This window comes from Leptopilina heterotoma, unplaced genomic scaffold (assembly GCF_015476425.1).
Source record: "Leptopilina heterotoma isolate Lh14 unplaced genomic scaffold, ASM1547642v1 Lhet_186, whole genome shotgun sequence".
Taxonomy (NCBI): Eukaryota; Metazoa; Arthropoda; class Insecta; order Hymenoptera; family Figitidae; genus Leptopilina; species Leptopilina heterotoma.
The window spans coordinates 929743-946823 of NW_025110905.1; the positions used below are offsets into that span (position 1 = coordinate 929743).

The 17081-nt window shown below is 29.8% G+C and overlaps 1 protein-coding gene across 4 annotated transcripts in view; it reads right to left on the reverse strand.

Moving 5' to 3' along the window:
- LOC122500448 (epidermal growth factor receptor kinase substrate 8-like) overlaps window positions 1–17081 on the reverse strand; it is a 149347-nt gene that overhangs the window by 46767 nt on the left and 85499 nt on the right. For all 4 annotated transcript variants that reach the window (XM_043609377.1, XM_043609375.1, XM_043609374.1 and 1 more), the window contains 3 exons: window positions 15845–15902; window positions 8315–8550; window positions 7602–7941 (listed from right to left, as the gene is read on the reverse strand). In XM_043609377.1, coding sequence (XP_043465312.1) covers window positions 7602–7941; window positions 8315–8550; window positions 15845–15890 — 622 coding nt within the window. In that variant the 5' untranslated portion in view covers window positions 15891–15902. The remainder of the gene's footprint in view (window positions 1–7601; window positions 7942–8314; window positions 8551–15844; window positions 15903–17081) is intronic.

A 17081-nucleotide genomic window follows, 5' to 3' on the forward strand; every position in this document is an offset into this window, starting at 1 on the left:
ATATAATGTACATTTATAGAAAGTATATGCTAATTCATAAGTAAATAATAATATTACAAAAAGTTTTGGGCTATATTTCATAAATACAAAAAGTTACGACTGAAAATATTATTTCAAAAAATATTTGCAGGTTATGTAGATTACAGTCGGCGTGTAAAAATACCACGTCGGACATAGTGACCAAACTTTCCAACGTCGGACATAGTAAATTTACACCAGATTTTTTTACAGTGTAAAGTATATTCGAAAATGTAAAATTTGCCAACAAGCAAAAGCAAATAATAAACCGAAAATAGGACCGATGGGTAAAAGAATCGTGGAAGAACCATGGACGATGGTTGCTTCGGATATAATAGGCCCATTACCCCTATCGAAAAATCGTAATAAATATATTTTAGTATTTCTAGACATTTTCACAAAATGGGTGAAAATAATTCCAATTAAAAAGGCAGACGGAAAAACTATAGAGGCAGAATTCCACAAAAGAGTAATTTCGAGATGGGGAACACCCAGAATTTTAGTTTCTGACAATGGCACGGAATATGCCAATAAACTAATACGGGAAATGTCGGAAAAATTCGGAATCAGACACTCTTTTACGCCAAAGTACTACCCACTGACAAGCAAACCCGACGGAAAGATCTAACCGATCAATAAAAACGGCAATTACAGCTTATTTAGATAAGGAACAGAATCTTTGGGATAAAGACATCGACGATTTACAATTTGCTTTAAATACCTCTAAACATTCCTCAACTAATCTTACCCCAGCTTTCCTCAATTTAGGTCGTGAACTTCAACCTTTTCAAACACTGAAAAAAGATTTCGAAAATCCGGACGAAATTGAATTTCAGGAAGTTGACAAGTGGACAGAAAGACTGAGACGCTTACAAATTATTAAGGACGAAGTTCAACGAAATTTAGATAAAGCGAACGAAAATCAAGCGAAATATTACAATTTGCGTAGACGAAAATTAGAATTTGAAGCAGAAGATCTAGTCTGGAAGAAAGACAAATCTCTTTCCAGCAAAGATCTAGGAATTGCGCGAAAATTAAAAAAAGATTTTGAAGGACCATATAAAATAATTCAAAAAATTTCCCCCACAATGTACGAATTAGGAAAAATTCGAGGAAAATCGATAGGATCGTGAAATATAAATGATTTGCAAAAATTCGTGGAAAACAAAAATTAGGAAAAATTTCAAGGAAAATATAGAAAATTCCTAGGCAATTAGTGGAAAATTAAAGAAAAATAATCGAAAATAGCACGGAAATTTAAAGAAAATTAGACTACAAAATAAATTAAGTGAAAATTGTGTGAAAATCTTAGGAAAATTTCATAAAATTATTATGAAAAGTAACGAAAAAATAAGCAAAAACTAGTTATCATTAAGTAAAAATTAATATTAAAGAAAAATTTTACGAAACTTACAGGAAACAATTTTTTTTTCTTTTTTTAATCATTGACAAATGTACAATAAAAAGGAAAAATGTTATTTTTTTAGAAAATGGAAGCAATTCAGCTCAACAATAACGAAATCAAGGAAAATCAAATTAAAACCCTAAAAGAAAAAAAAACAACAACATAACAGGAAATAACAGAAATAAATGAGAAACGATGCGAGTGCGAAAGTATCGCAAAATTTAGGATCGGAAAAAAATATGACGACTGGAAACAAATTTCGTAGACTATAGATACGAAATCGAAATTTTTTAATGAGATTAATGCGTCAATTATTGCATTTCACGAAAAGCAAATGTAAAATAATTGAGGAAATCAAATAGACTTTTATTTTTAATTTTTTTTAAATTAACGAGAAAATTCTTTTTTTTATTGTCTTTTACAAAAATTATGGAAAACAAAAATGGAAAGGTCAAATAGATAGATACGAGCTGACGTCAACTGGAGCCAACTGGGACAAACGACGAGAGGAACTTAAGGAACTTTTGGAGAATAGCCTAGCGGAAAATTCAAGAAAATTAGCGGAAAATAGTAAAAAAGAAAACATTGAATGTATAGTCTTCGATACTGATTACGACAAATTGTCGGAAAATTAATGAAAAAAAAAATTTTTTTGTAATAAGGGGTTACACATCGTCCCGTTTAGGGGAAGGGGGGTGTAACGTGGTGTTACAAATTCTCCCGCGTCTGCTGCGAATCGGGCGATTGAACCTGGAAACGGCCGAAGGGCCTCGAGGGTGTCAATCGCCAAATTCGCGGACAGACGCGACACTTGTTGCCTAGACTCGTTTCAATTAACAGTGCCGTGATTTCTGTGTCGCCTTCTTTCGAATAGTCATTTGTGAACTCATTCTACACGAAAAAAAAAGTTCACGAATCTCTCGTGAACTAGTATATCACTTTTGGATGGGACACAAAATTTCAAAATTTTCATTCACTTTTGATTAGAAATGGTGAACGTCAACGAAAAACTGAAACAAAGTTAATGAATTTTTGATGAACTGTGTTAAGGATGAGTAGTTCGTCAAAAGTAGAGGTACAAGTTCACGAAAAAATTGTGAACTCGCGAGTTTCAGTAGTATGCGCAGTTCGTAATGCGCATCAAATATGGCTGATCAAGCATCATTCATCATTTAGTCGGTGTCATCGGTGTTTACATTCGGGCAAATTCTTTGATGAAAGTTATTCTTTAGAAACAGTGTTTTTTATTATTTAGTGAATATTTTTGTGTGGTAATTTCTTTTGTGGAACAAATAATGCATAAAATAAATTAAAGGTTACGACAAGGGTCTTTTTCTACTTTGCACGGTCCTGAGTTTTACAGCAGACAAAGCTAATCGTGTCATTTGCAAAAGTACTGTGAATATAGATTTAGCCGTGGCGGTTAGTTGTTAGAAATATTATGTTATAGGGTATAGAGTACTAGGTTCGAATCCCGTGAAGCGAATTACGAATTTTAATGGCGATAAAATTGTGTATTCTGTGTAGTTGGGTGCGTATAGGCGTCAAGTAATCAAATTAAGTTAAATACTATAAAAAAGTAGTGCCTGGAAATTATTTTTTCTTGTTTTTAGCATTTTTTAAAAGTTCACGAATTTTTCGTTAACTTTGACGAAAAGTTCGGAAACCGTACTATGTTTCTAGTGAAGGAGTTGATGAAATTTTGACGAACTGTGTTTGTTGATTTTCAAGAATTTTGTGTCCCATCCAAAAGTGATAGACTAGTTCACGAGAGATTCGTGAACTTCTTTTTTCCGTGTACGGAACTTCGAGTAAGTTAAATAAATACTATTTTATACCATTTATTTGTTTATCTTTCCCTTTCCCACCTTTTCCCACATAATTTAATTGGAAATCCGGGCAACCAATTATACTATTTTTGTTTAACAAAATTTCCTGCTTTGTCCAAATTTTTCAAGGTTTATCTTTTTTTGTCAAATTTAAATTTACTTGATTTTATCCATAAATAAATTTACAAATGGCTATAAAAATTAACTTATTTTATGAAAATAGATACTCTTTCTTAAGTTCATATAAATATAGATTATATTACTAGCTGTCGTACCCGTCTTCGACAGTTTTCTGTTTCTACTAATACATTTAACAGGGTAACTACCAAACTGGAAAAAGCTGGGAATTTTCCTATCAAATTAAGAAAAAGTTTTATTATATTAATTCGCTTTTAAAAAATTGCTTTTTACTTTAATTTTTATTGATGTATAATATTTATGAAAACAGACCCAAGTCAAAATTTAAGCTCTACTTTCAGCCTGAAATATAGGTCTTATATTACGTTTTAGCAGTCGTAACGTAGGGTCTACTTGCGATACAATTAGTTCCAATTAGACTAAACTATAACTCCAAAAAATGGGTGGAAAATTTGATAAATTTTTAATACATTAATTAAAGTACTAAGTTATTAGTTAGTTATTTGTCAATTTGTAAATTGACAAATATTGTTCTCTGCATTTGAATTGGTTAAAAAACTAATTTGATAATAAAAAGTCAATTACTGATTCAAATAGTAATATTTTCTTCTGAAATAGCTAATGGTAACTAATTATTATTTTTTTTCCGGTCAACTTAAATTCCCGAGCTATTTCCTGATTTTCCAGATTGGTAGACACACTGTTAAATGTATTAGTAGGAACTAAAATCCGTCGAAGACGGGTACGACAGCTAGTTATAAATAAGTGATTTAAAGATTTTGGTAATTTTTCACAATAAAAAACATAAAAACTATAAGTCGAAAACTATATGTCGAAAAATTTTTAAATTGAAGTTATAATTTAAATTTTATCTTTAAAATTAAAAATTTTAAATTAAAATAAAAAATTTATCCAATTTACATTGGGAGTTAATAAACTTTATTCTTAAATTCAACAGTGACAGTTCGATTTGCGAAGTCCTTAAAATATTAAATTTATGACCTACATATCTCCATTTTCTTGGAAAATGAATTTATCAACTTTTAAAAACTTGCTCTTCAATTTATCATAGTTTCAAATCAATTACAGAAAATTAAAATTTTTACTTGATCATTTCACCTGGAATTGCTCTAGAGTTTGATACTCAATAAATTAACAGAAGTTAATTTTTCAATTATTCGCGAAACTAGTTCATATTTTTCTGTCACAGAGTATAAGCGAGGATTCCGAATTGCTGGAATGCTGCATCAGCCGGTCGCACTAGGCCGCGTCAGCCAATCAGAGCATCGCTTGCTCCCACTGCGCGCGCTTCCCCACTCAACAGCGCTACAGAGCTTGGAAACAGAACTCTCAGTCTCATCGCAGAGATGCCATTAGGCGGAGGAATTTCATCCCCACTCTTGCGCCATTTTACATTGACTTAAATGTAAAATGGTGCAAGAGTGGGGATGAAATTCCTCCGCCCAATGGCATCTCTGTCTCATCGTCACTTACGTTCGAGCAGCCGACCTGCCTAGTCGCATCGTTCTCGATCACTGCGAACAGCTTTACACCAAAAGCAACTTACATTCGAGCAGCCGACCTGCCTGGTCACATCGCTCTCGACTATCGCGAACAGCGATTTCACATTGTAACTCAGGGCCGCCAAGCTGTAATGTAAGTAACCAATATACTGTATAGTTCGTCGCCCCTGGGATGGAGGCGCTTCTGTCGCCACTCACACATAAGAAATATGTGTAAAGATAGAGCGGGGCTTATGTAGTAGTGTGTAAACAAAATTTTTAACCTTTATTATAATCGTTTGTTTAGTAAAAAATATTTAAAATACATCATTTGAACACGTTTTATTAAACAAATTTAATGTGAATAGAAGGGTGAAAATGACTTTGTTCTATTCTATCAGTATTGCTTAAGTAAATATTTTAATTTTTTGCAAACATATACCGGCATTATAACTGTCAGTTTACTTTTTCACTTTCCTTAGTCTTTGTATTTCTATCATTTAATATTAATATTAGTAATAAATATAACAAATTTAATATATAACAGTGATTGATTAACAAAATTTTAACAGAATAACATAAATTATCTTTTAATAATTAAGAGATTGCTTACTGTCAAAATGCCAGCATAAAAAAATTGAAATATTTTCCTAAGGAATACTTACATAGACTAACAAAAATTGTTCTCATTTTTCCCTTCATATAGTATTTTCTTTTTAATTTTTTTCAGTGAAACGTTTTCAAATGATGTATATTTAATATTTTTTACTAAACAAACGATTATAATAAAGGTTAAAAATTTTGTTTACACACTACTACATAAGCCCCGCTCTATCGTTACACATATTTCTTATGTGTGAGTGGCGACAGAAGCGCCTCCATCCCAGGGGCGACGAACTATACATTATATTGGTTACTTACATTCATGAAGGAGTATAAGGAGAAGTATGTATATGTATCCCTATTGACTGTACTTGACTGCGTAAAATCGCCATGCACGAAAATTGGCATACCGGAAATTTGTTCACTGATATTAGCGCCCCTACAGGAGAAAATATATACCCTCCATGCTGTCCATGATAAAAGTTTTGTTTACGTAGTTTTTTTAACAATAAAATAATAGTAATATGAATTGTTTTATAAAAAATTGCATGTCTAGTTATAAAGCAAATAAAAATGCTTCTGAAAAAAGTGTTTTTTCAAAGCACCGAGAATGATAAGTTTATTTAATATACTATTCTGTAAGGGTAAAAGTTTTTATACTTTTACCAACAGACATTTATGAATTTAATGCAAAGAATTTTTGGTTGTTTATTTGAAGTCCTTTCTATTTATATAACGTATAAAACAATTTAATTCTGTTCATCTATTTTACAATACAACACTCAGAGGATCCTCTAACTTTAAATATCAATCAGCTGTCAAAGATAAAAATACTTAAAATGTAAAATTGCACTTATTTCTCCCGTTTGGCGGCGCTGTTATCAGTGAACATGAGGCTATTACTTTTCGCGTACCTGTCGATTTTACTGCAGAGAAGTACAGTCAATATCAGGAAATTTTCCCATTGGAGATATGTCTCCTTATACTCCTTCATGCTTACATTACAGCTTGGCGGCTTTGTTGTAACTTCTTCCCGAGCTGCCTGCCTGCACGGTCGCACCGCTCTCAACTACCGCAAACAGTGTTACTTAAAAAATAAATTCATCTCTTTTTTTTAATTCAAGTCATTCCTGTTAAATTTCAACTTTTATTTTCTCCCATCCATTTAACTTTCGGGTTAAATTTTTAGAAACTTTCTGAGGGTCTAAAATTCATAAACTCCCTTTTTTCCAAGCAACGCAAACGTTGGAAACTCTCGGAGGGTCCGAGGTTGTGTTTCTTTTTTTTCTTTATCCCCTTTAATTTTTCTTTAATACACAGTAAAAAGAAAATCTTATTTTAAGGCACGAAAGCTGCCTAAAATTAAGATGCAACATTTTTAAGACAGTCAATGTTGAATTTACGCACGTTTTTCGTATCCTTTAACATTATAGCAGACAGTGTTGAATTCAAGGTAGCTCTTAAATTAAGAATTACTTTTTACTGTGTATAGAGAAATTCCGGTTTCGTGGAAATTCACGGAGGGTCCTAAAACTGTTATTTCTTTTTTCCCATTCCGATTTTTTTTAAAGCGATTTTTGGAAACTTTCTGAGGGTCCATAATCGTTTCCCCTTTTGTTTAATTTATTTTTTTTATTACTTTAATTTGGTTTGCGCGTAAATCATTTCCCCAATTAGAGAAATCTTCGGAAACTCACGGAGGGTCCGAGATTTCTTCCTATTTAAATTCGCCGTTTTACTGAGTTTTCGGAAACTTGTTAAACAAGGGTCCAAAACTCTGATATTGTCAAACCCCAAAATTGGCGGTATCAAGTTATTTTTAACAATACAAAAGTCGAAATAAGTTGCATTTTATACAAAAAATTAGTATTTTGCTGCAATATGTGGACGGAAGTCGAAAAAGTCTCATTTTTTAAAAAAAATAAGTCAAGAAAAATCCAAAAAGTCATACAATCCAAGACCTGTTAATTTATAGAAAAAGAAAATTGCCATCTGAAAGAAAGTGAGCAAGCTTTCGAGGGTGTTACTTTCACCCGCTGTCGCAAAATCATTACCAAGAGTAATTAACGGTGTAATTAAAGATGAGAGAAATTTAAAAATACTTACTATTAGCGGCATTAAATGCGGAGACTTGTTCTCGAACATTGACACCATTTAATGGTGGTTCTGGAGGCGGTAGTGCCGGTGGGGGTGGTATGTGGCCACGGGAACCTCGGGGCGATCCTCCGGGTACCAATTTTCCCATTTGTAACATTTTCAGATCTTCCACGAGGTCCTCGGCGGAGACACTTTGACATTGGAAGATGTGCATTTCGGCACGTTGACCAGAGCCACAGTCTTCGCCTACGGTGAAGACCAATATATTGTTATACATTTCCATCGGATCGCGTGACGTGAAGGCCGTGGGTTCCTGTATAAGAGACGCAGGAAATCTCTCCATGACGGCCTAAAATAAAAAAAAACAAAAATTCCCCACGTTACCTGATTGATGTAATCACTCCATTATGAGTGCTGACAAATTGTCAGCACAATTTTTTTACCCCTCTGAATTTATGCAATTACTTCTAATTATATCCAACTTTTTCTAAATCCGATTTCATCATCAATCTCTATTTATTTATTTTTAAAATATTTTCTATCAATCAAATTTTTTAATTCAATTTACTAATTTATTAATTATTGATTAATTTCAATTTTATTTAAATTTCAATCACAAATTTGGAGTTACAAAAAGAGAAAGAAAATCAAATAGTCCTATAGTAGAAGATTTGATTTCACTGTTGATGAAATTTGAGAAAAGTTTATGAGTATAAATTTACCCCAGTTTCGTTGTCCATGATGAGAACCCAATTTCGCTCGAGGCGAAGTTGCATCTTCTGACTCCAAATACCGTTACTTTTTTCCAGTTGTAAAAGACGTCGCATGCCATCAGCTGGATAAACAATTCCAGTTTCTTTGGTCACTGTGAATGTGGCCAAATGCTCCATCATGTATGTTGGTTCCGGTGCACCGACTGGTCCTCCGGATGTGCTCGATGGACCACTTGAACTTCCATCTGAAACGAAAATTATAAACGTTACAACTCAATTCAAAATCAATTTCAATAATTTAGTAATCAAATTATTATCTAGTAATTTAATTATTATTATTCTTAAATAATTTAATTATATAAAACAACAATTCAGTAATTCAATTCTCAATAAAGTAAGATTGTTCAAATTTTAAATACATTGCCAAAAGTAAAAAAATAATGTAAATCATTTTAATAAGGTTTTTTGGTCATGTTTAAATTAATTTTTTTATTTTAAATTTAAATCAATGTTAAAGTAATGTTGAACAAACTTAATCATGCTTAATTTATTTTTCATTTAGAGGAATAGGATTGTAAGAGATCTAAAAAAAATTTTTAGAACCAAGAAATACATAATTCTATTTGAATTTATAAGTAAATTGAAATTATGTTTAAAAAATAATAAATTATTTAAATTTCCAATAATTCTCAAGAAATAAAATTCAAAATCGTGTTTTCTATATCATATTTGTAAAGAATTTGAAAAAGAAATTTTTTTAAATAGATCCCTAAAGTTGGCGTTCACTCAGAGCATTGAAAAATACTTTTTCCACGAAACTGGAAAAAATTAATCAATTTTTTCAAAGTTTTTAAATTGAAAAAGTCTCTTAAAAAGATTTGCTAACTTCTTATGTGAATGAAACAAGTAAAATTATAGTGACATTTTCATTAGTCTGTACAATCCCAAATGCTATTGTTTTCGACGCTAACTTCAAAAATGAAAATAATAATTATTACCTAAATTAAAATTATTATTTTTAATAAATAATAAATTGTTTAAAATTTTCAATAAATTGCAAGAAATAAAATTCAAAATCATTTTTTTTGTTTACATCACTGGAAATAATTTTGTCCAATAATAAAAATAAATAAGATTGTCAATATTTACTTTGTAGAAAATGAATAAAAATATTAATTATTATAAAATTAAATATATTGTTAATAAATAGTAAATGTTTAAATTTTCAAATTATTTTTCTAAAAAAGTACATTGAAAATAGCTTTTCTCCAACACTTGCTCTGAAAGGAGTACTTTTCTTGGTAGAAAAGTGTGGCGAAAGTAGAACTTTTCTCAACTGCTCTGAAGAGCGTGGCGAAAGTAAATCATGAATTTATTCTTTTTTCTTGTTCTTTGACCGAGATTTATTTTGTATCTAACTTCTTCCCTACTCAAAACATTCGTCTTTTATTATATTAAACATAAGAACATTTTAAATTAAAATTATACGAAACTCACGAAGAAACCTTTCCTCGCAAGGCGTTGGAGAAAACGTAGTGCACAACTCGTGGTGAAAGAATGATTTTTCTCGAGTGATTTCTCTTCACTCTCAAAAAATCACACTTTCGCCACTAGTTGTACAATGTACTATTTTCATCTGTGGAAATAATTTTAATAACAAAAAGAGTTCAATAACACAAATAGAATAAAATTGTTGACATATTGAAATACTTTATAAAAAAACAAAAATAATAGGGTCAATTGGGGTAAATGTAAACGGAATATCTATTTTTCACCAAAAACATTAGTTTTTTTGTTAAAAGGTAAAACGGACGGATTTTTTTTGCATGAACTTGTTACTAGAGTTCCCTAGAAAAATTTTATGAGGTTCAAAAAATATTTATTCACCTGAATCGCCTAAAACTGACTGTTTACATTTACCCCGAGATTTTGAAATTTTCCTAAAATTCGGGGTAAATGTAAACACCACTGTAGTTAAGCGAGGTTTAAGAAAGAACCCAGATAACAATCATGCATCGCACTTTGTCGCACTTCGGGCGCAGGACATGCGAGTCACGCGGTGCGTGCATAATGAGACGCATTTAGCAGTCACTCGTTCTGATTTTGTTGCACTTTAGGTAAATAGAAGCAAAAGTGGGATAATGTCACCTTAATCTGCAAACCTCGTAACTCCATTTAATGCAACTTTACAGGAGAGCAATAAAACTGTTTATAAACATTAGATTGGATATTTAGGAAAAAGTATGGATTCTATTAGATATTAAGGGACTCCTTTTACATATTAATATACAATTTTTTTAACTTAACTCTTTGGCGAGTTACGAGGTTAGTACTTTGATAACGAATATTAATTTGAACTATTTCAATCGGATTATTTCTTATTTAAATTTGTGAAATTGAGCTTTTCCTTTCAGGTAATGCTAAAAATTTGTTAATTAATAAAATCAGTGAATTAAAGAAATAAAAACTTGGTATAATTCTATTTTTAAGAATAATAACTTTTTTGTGAGGTTGTTCGGATAAGGATTTTTTTCCGTGTAAAATTAATAAAAAAAAAATTGAAAATTAAAAAAATATGAATAATAAGGAAATAATATTAAAAAGTATAAATAAATGTTACCAACTTCAATTGGAGTTGGTAACAGTTTAGTAGTTTTTATCAACTAAGGATTTTTTCCTGTGTAAAATTAATGAAAAAAGAATTAAAAATAAAAAAATATAATAATAAAGAAATAATATTAAGAAGCATAAAAAACTGTTACCAACTCCAATTGGAGTTGGTAACATTTTAACAATTTTTATTAAATAAGCATTTTTTTCCGTGTAAAATTAATAAAAAAAATTGAAAATTAAAAAAATTTGAATAATTAGGAAATAATATTAAAAAGTATAAATAAATGTTACCAACTCCAATTGAAGTTGGTAACAGTTTAACAGTTTTTATCAGCTAAGGATTTTTTCCCCTGTAAATTTAATAAAAAAAGAATTGAAAATAAAAAAACATAATAATAAGGAAATAATATTAAAAAGTATAAAAACTTTTGTTTTTATAAGTTGGCAACAGTCTGACAGTTTTTTAAGTTATCGAAAACTCTACAAAAATATACAATGTGGAATATTTACAAAAATTCCGTACAGAATTCCATACGTAATTTCCGCACAGAAAAAAAACTTATTCGGTAAAAACTTATTTCATTTTTGCAATTATTTTACTTATTTTTATAGTTTTTCTTATTAAAAACGTTAAGGAACTGAAAAACACACGTTGTTGACTTTTGCAACTGACATCTATTTGTTGAATGTTGACATTTTTCCCCCATCTTGAATAATCATAGATGGAGTTACGAGATTTGCCATTTAAAATTTTTCGCAGTGGAGTTACGAGGTTTGCTGGGCAAAATTTTTAAGGTACTGACACAGCTAGCTGCTGCCTGTGCAGGCAGCTGAGATACAATGAGAGTGAGGGAGAAAAAACATGAATTTGAATTTTCTTACTCCCTTACTCTCATTGCATCTCAGCTGCCTGCACAGGCAGCAGCGAGCTGTGGCAGTACCTTTAGTCTGTTTTTATTGCATAAAAAGTTTTATCATTTGAATCATGAAGGAGTATAAGGAGACATATCTCCAATGGGAAAATTTCCTGATATTGACTGTACTTCTCTGCAGTAAAATCGACAGGCACGCGAAAAGTAATAGCCTTATGTTCACTGATAACAGCGCCGCCAAACGGGAGAAATAAGTGCAATTTTACATTTTAAGTATTTTTATCTTTGACAGCTGGAGTCCCATGATAGCGTTTTGCGTTACGTTTTGTAACCAGGCCATGAGTGTGAGAGAGATACAGATATATGTTTGCTCTATTTGCACTCATGGCCTAGTTACAAAACGCAACGCAAAACGCTACCATGGGACTTCACCCTGAGGGGATACGCATGGAAGTGAAAGTCCCTGCGTATAGCGATTCTGCGGCTGCGCGAGAGGACAACGAATAGCCTGCGCGTCCCCTTATTGCACGTGAACCCTCAAGTTTGTACTTTATATATTTAGTAGACTAAAAATTTATGTTTGATATTTATTTAAAAATTTTCACACTTAAAGTCGAAAGTCATGAAGTATGTAGGTATAATAAATGAGCCTCCGGAAAGTATAACCACACATAAAATTCTGACGCCCATTGAATTAGCATGGCGGTCAGAATTTTATGTGTGGTTATACCGGTTATACTGTCCGGAAGCCATGAAGGAGTATAAGGAGACATATCTCCAATGGGAAAATTTCCTGATATTGACTGTACTTCTCTGCAGTAAAATCGACAGGTACGCGAAAAGTAATAGCCTCATGTTCACTGATAACAGCGCCGCCAAACGGGAGAAATAAGTGCAATTTTACATTTTAAGTATTTTTATCTTTGACAGCTGATTGATATTTAAGGTTAGAGGATCCTCTGAGTGTTGTATTGTAAAATAGATGAACAGAATTAAATTGTTTTATACGTTATATAAATAGAAAGGACTTCAAATAAACAACCAAAAATTCTTTGCATTAAATTCATAAATGTCTGTTGGTAAAAGTATAAAAACTGTTACCCTTACAAATAGTATATTAAATAAACTTATCATTCTCGGTGCTTTGAAAAAACACTTTTTTCAGAAGCATTTTTATTTGCTTTATAACTAGACATGCAATTTTTTATAAAACAATTCATATTACTATTATTTTATTGTTAAAAAAAACTACACTGAGAGACCTTTGGGTCAGCAGCAGACTTTCGATAGGCTGCTACTGACCATTTTGGAGGAACGCTACAGGACTATACTTTTGGGTTGCTGCAGTAAAATCTTGGGCGCGTGACAGTCCCAAAGTTGTTCAGCTGCAAACCAACGGCGGCATTCCCACTACTTCGGTGAGCTGCTCACCAACATTTGGGACTGTCACGCACCCAAAATTTAACCGCAGCGCACCAAAACCATAGTGGAGCTGCTGTCACATACGTTGTTCCGCTACAGTCCCAAAGGTCTCTCAGTGTACGTAAACAAAACTTTTATCATGGACAGCATGGAGGGTATATATTTTCTCCTGTAGGGGCGCTAATTCAGTGAACAAATTTCCGGTATGCCAATTTTCGTGCATGGCGATTTTACGCAGTCAAGTACAGTCAATAGGGATACATTATACATACTTCTCCTTATACTCCTTCATGATTTGAATTATATATTTGTCTATTTATAAAGAATCAGATAACACAAAAAACTAAATTTCGACCAAAAGTGGAGTTACGAGGTTTGCAGATTAAGGTGACGATAAGTGACTTGGGCGCAAATACGAGCTAAAATGATTTTGTAATTTATGGATAAATTAATTATAATTAATGATCAAAAAATATTTAAAATAGTAAAGAAAAACTTTAATATTTTGCAAGTCATTCGTGTAATAAACTTATTGATAAATATTTTAATTGTTTTAAACCATTTTTGCTACCAAGTCACTTATCCCACTTTTTCTCCCAATGTTTTTTTAAACCACTTTATATCAGCCCCTCAAATAATCTTATATTACATTAAATCAATAAAATTTATGAATTTATGAAAATTACTTTAATAATAACTTGTAGAAATTTTTAAAATTGAGTTATTTAATAATTTACAATTTAAAATTTAATATAAAATTTATATTTTATTAATTTATATAATATGCATATGAGCCATTCCATTATATTTCGACGAAAGTCGTTGCCGACTAATTTAAAAAAATTATAATATTTTGCAGGAATGATTTTAAAGATATTAGGATCATCGAACAAAAAGAATTTTTAAAATATTTTTTATATTTATTGTAAAATAAGCATCTTATTATTATTGCCCAATTTTCGTAATTTTTCAATTTTCTGGGCAAAAGTTATTTACATTTTAAAATCGTGAAAATAAGCAAAGTGCCAGTTTTAATTGCTTATTTTTTAACATTTGTGAAGAAAAAAAGAAGAAAGTGATAAGAAAAACTAAAAGATATTAAAAGTTTCTTTATATTTCATAAGGTTTTATAGTATAGTATAGTAAATCAACCAGTTGACTGATAATGTATCATATAAAATAAACAATTAACCATTACAAAACTAGTAATGTAAAAACTTGAATAACTTGAACAAATTTTAATAGATTTTTATTCAACTTGGTAAAAAGAAGTTTTTAAGGTTGCAGAATAAGAATCTAAAATCGAATTTTTAAATTTCAAAATGGTGGATCCAATATGGCGGATGAACCTAAAAATAATATTTTTAAAAATTGATCAAATTTGCTTGAATCTGGGTACTAGGGTGTTTTTGAGGTCGCTGAATACAAATTTGAAGTCAAATTTTAAATTTTGAAAATGGCGGATGAACCTAAAAATATTTTTAAAAATTGATCAAATTTTCAAAAAAAAAAATTTTTTTTATAAAATTTTTTTTTTCAAAGAGGACCTAATTTTCTTTTCTATGTAATATTTACATTGCCAAATTAATGAAATTGTGAAATAGAAGCAAATTTATTCAATTATTTTCTTTTAAAATGTAGTTCAAGTTGTGTTTACATTTACCTCGAGTTTTCGAATTCTCGGGGTAAATGTAAACACTTAATTATTTATTTTTTGTTCGATTTTTAAATTTATTTTTATGCAAATGCGAGACAAAATACTGAAACAGTAAAATTTTGATTTTCAATCTTTTTTGCATTAAAAAATAACTTATACTATGGCATTGGCAATTGTCAAAATAAAATATTGGTAATACTCAGAACATCTTGTAGGTGAGCTGAGGTAAAAATATTGACGTCGTACTTATTTTTTAATTTGTAAATTTAGCTGAAACATCTACTGTTTACATTTACCCCTTGTTTACATTTACCCCAAATGACCCTAATTAAAATTATTCTTAATAAACAATTAATTATATAAATTTAAAATAATTTGCACAAAAGAAAATTAAAAATAATTTTTTTCATTTCATCTCTGCAAATAATTTTAATAACAAAAAATTTTTAATTTAAAAATAAAAAGTTTATAAGAATTGAAATAAATTTAAAACTATGAAAAAATGGGGGACTAACTCTGCTGGAGCTGTGGGAAAATTAAAAAATTTATAATTTTAATTAAAAAAAAATTTTTTAATTTATAATGTAAATAAAAAATTTAAATAATAATATTTGTTACCTCTAATTAAAATTATTTTTAATAATCAATTCATTATTTAAATTTTCGATAATATTCAAGAAATAAAATTCAATATTATTTCTTTGTTTACATTACTGGAAATAATTTAAAGAACAAAAAAATGTCTAATAATACCTACAAATAAAATAAATTTAAAGAATTTTTAATTATATACTCATGCAGTAAAAATTAAAAAATAACAAAACTTATAATTGTAAATAATGTGAAATTTTGAAAGAAAAAGAAATTTTCAAAATAAAAAATGAAAGTAATAATTGTAACAATTACAATTTTTTTACTTTAAATTGTTTAAATTTCCAAAAATATTCAAAATGAAATAATAATAATTTTTTTTACCTTTATTGTAAGCAACAGGTCCATGGCCACTATTGTAGTAAGGCATCTTTTTGTTAATCTGCAACATAAAAATAAACAAGTTGTTCATTTCATGACCATTTAGCTTCCTCAATACATAAATATTTGGTAAAATTTACACTTTCATATACCAATTGCTTCTTTTTTATGATAGAATAATCATTTCAAAATATTAATATTAACATGAAATAAATTATGAAAAAAATACAAAATTTGGATTTTTTGTGAAAAAGAAAAATATTTATTACTTTTATAAATTTTGATAAAATATATACTTTGTATACATCAATCGATTCGTTTTCTTGTCAGGAATGTAATTTTGAGAATAATTAATGAAAATATTAACAAATAAAAAAATTATTTCAAAAAATACAAAAAAAAATTTTTCTAAAATTTTTTAAAAATTGTATAAAAAAAATTTTTGTAGATATTTTTGAAAATCCTTGTGTCAGATTTTAGGTATTAATGACTGCAATAAACCTGAAAAATTTCAGGACAATCCATCAAAATTTGTCTGAGATAATTTGTACACAATTTTTGTGACATACACACACACATACACATACATACACACATATGTATATATGTGTGTATGTCCATACATCTGGACATTTGCTCAGAATAGAATATACATATGTTCTAGATGAAAATGAGTCCATATATCCTTCTTTCGAAAAATTGAAAATCGTCACGAATGCAAAGCTTCCTCATGAGGAAGCAAAAATTATATTACTAAAATTGTTTTTACAACATTGGTTTCAATCAAGAAGGCTAGAGACAGGAGGTGAAACTTCGGTAGTGGGGATGAGTCAAGAACCTTTCTTTAACCAGGCGTTTTTCGTTTCGAAAAGTCGCCGGCGCGGTGCTTCTGCACATCACTCACACATTCAAATTCTTGTATACCGTGTGTTTCACATGTGTATGATATGATTTTAATTTGAGGTTAACTTTAAAGTGCAATCGAGACACAATGTGTGTCATAACGGATATATATATATAGAAATAATGTGAGTGATTATTAAATTGAGTGTTATTCAAATAATTAAAAATTCCGAAAACGTGCTGTGTGAAAAGTTGAAACAAGAAGAAAGATAAACACAGCACTATGACTATTACTTTTTGTTAACTTTTAATACACTTCATGCTATAGTTTACACATTTTTTTGTTTTTAAAACTTTTTTTTTAATAACTAAAAGATGTTTGAAAATATAAACACTT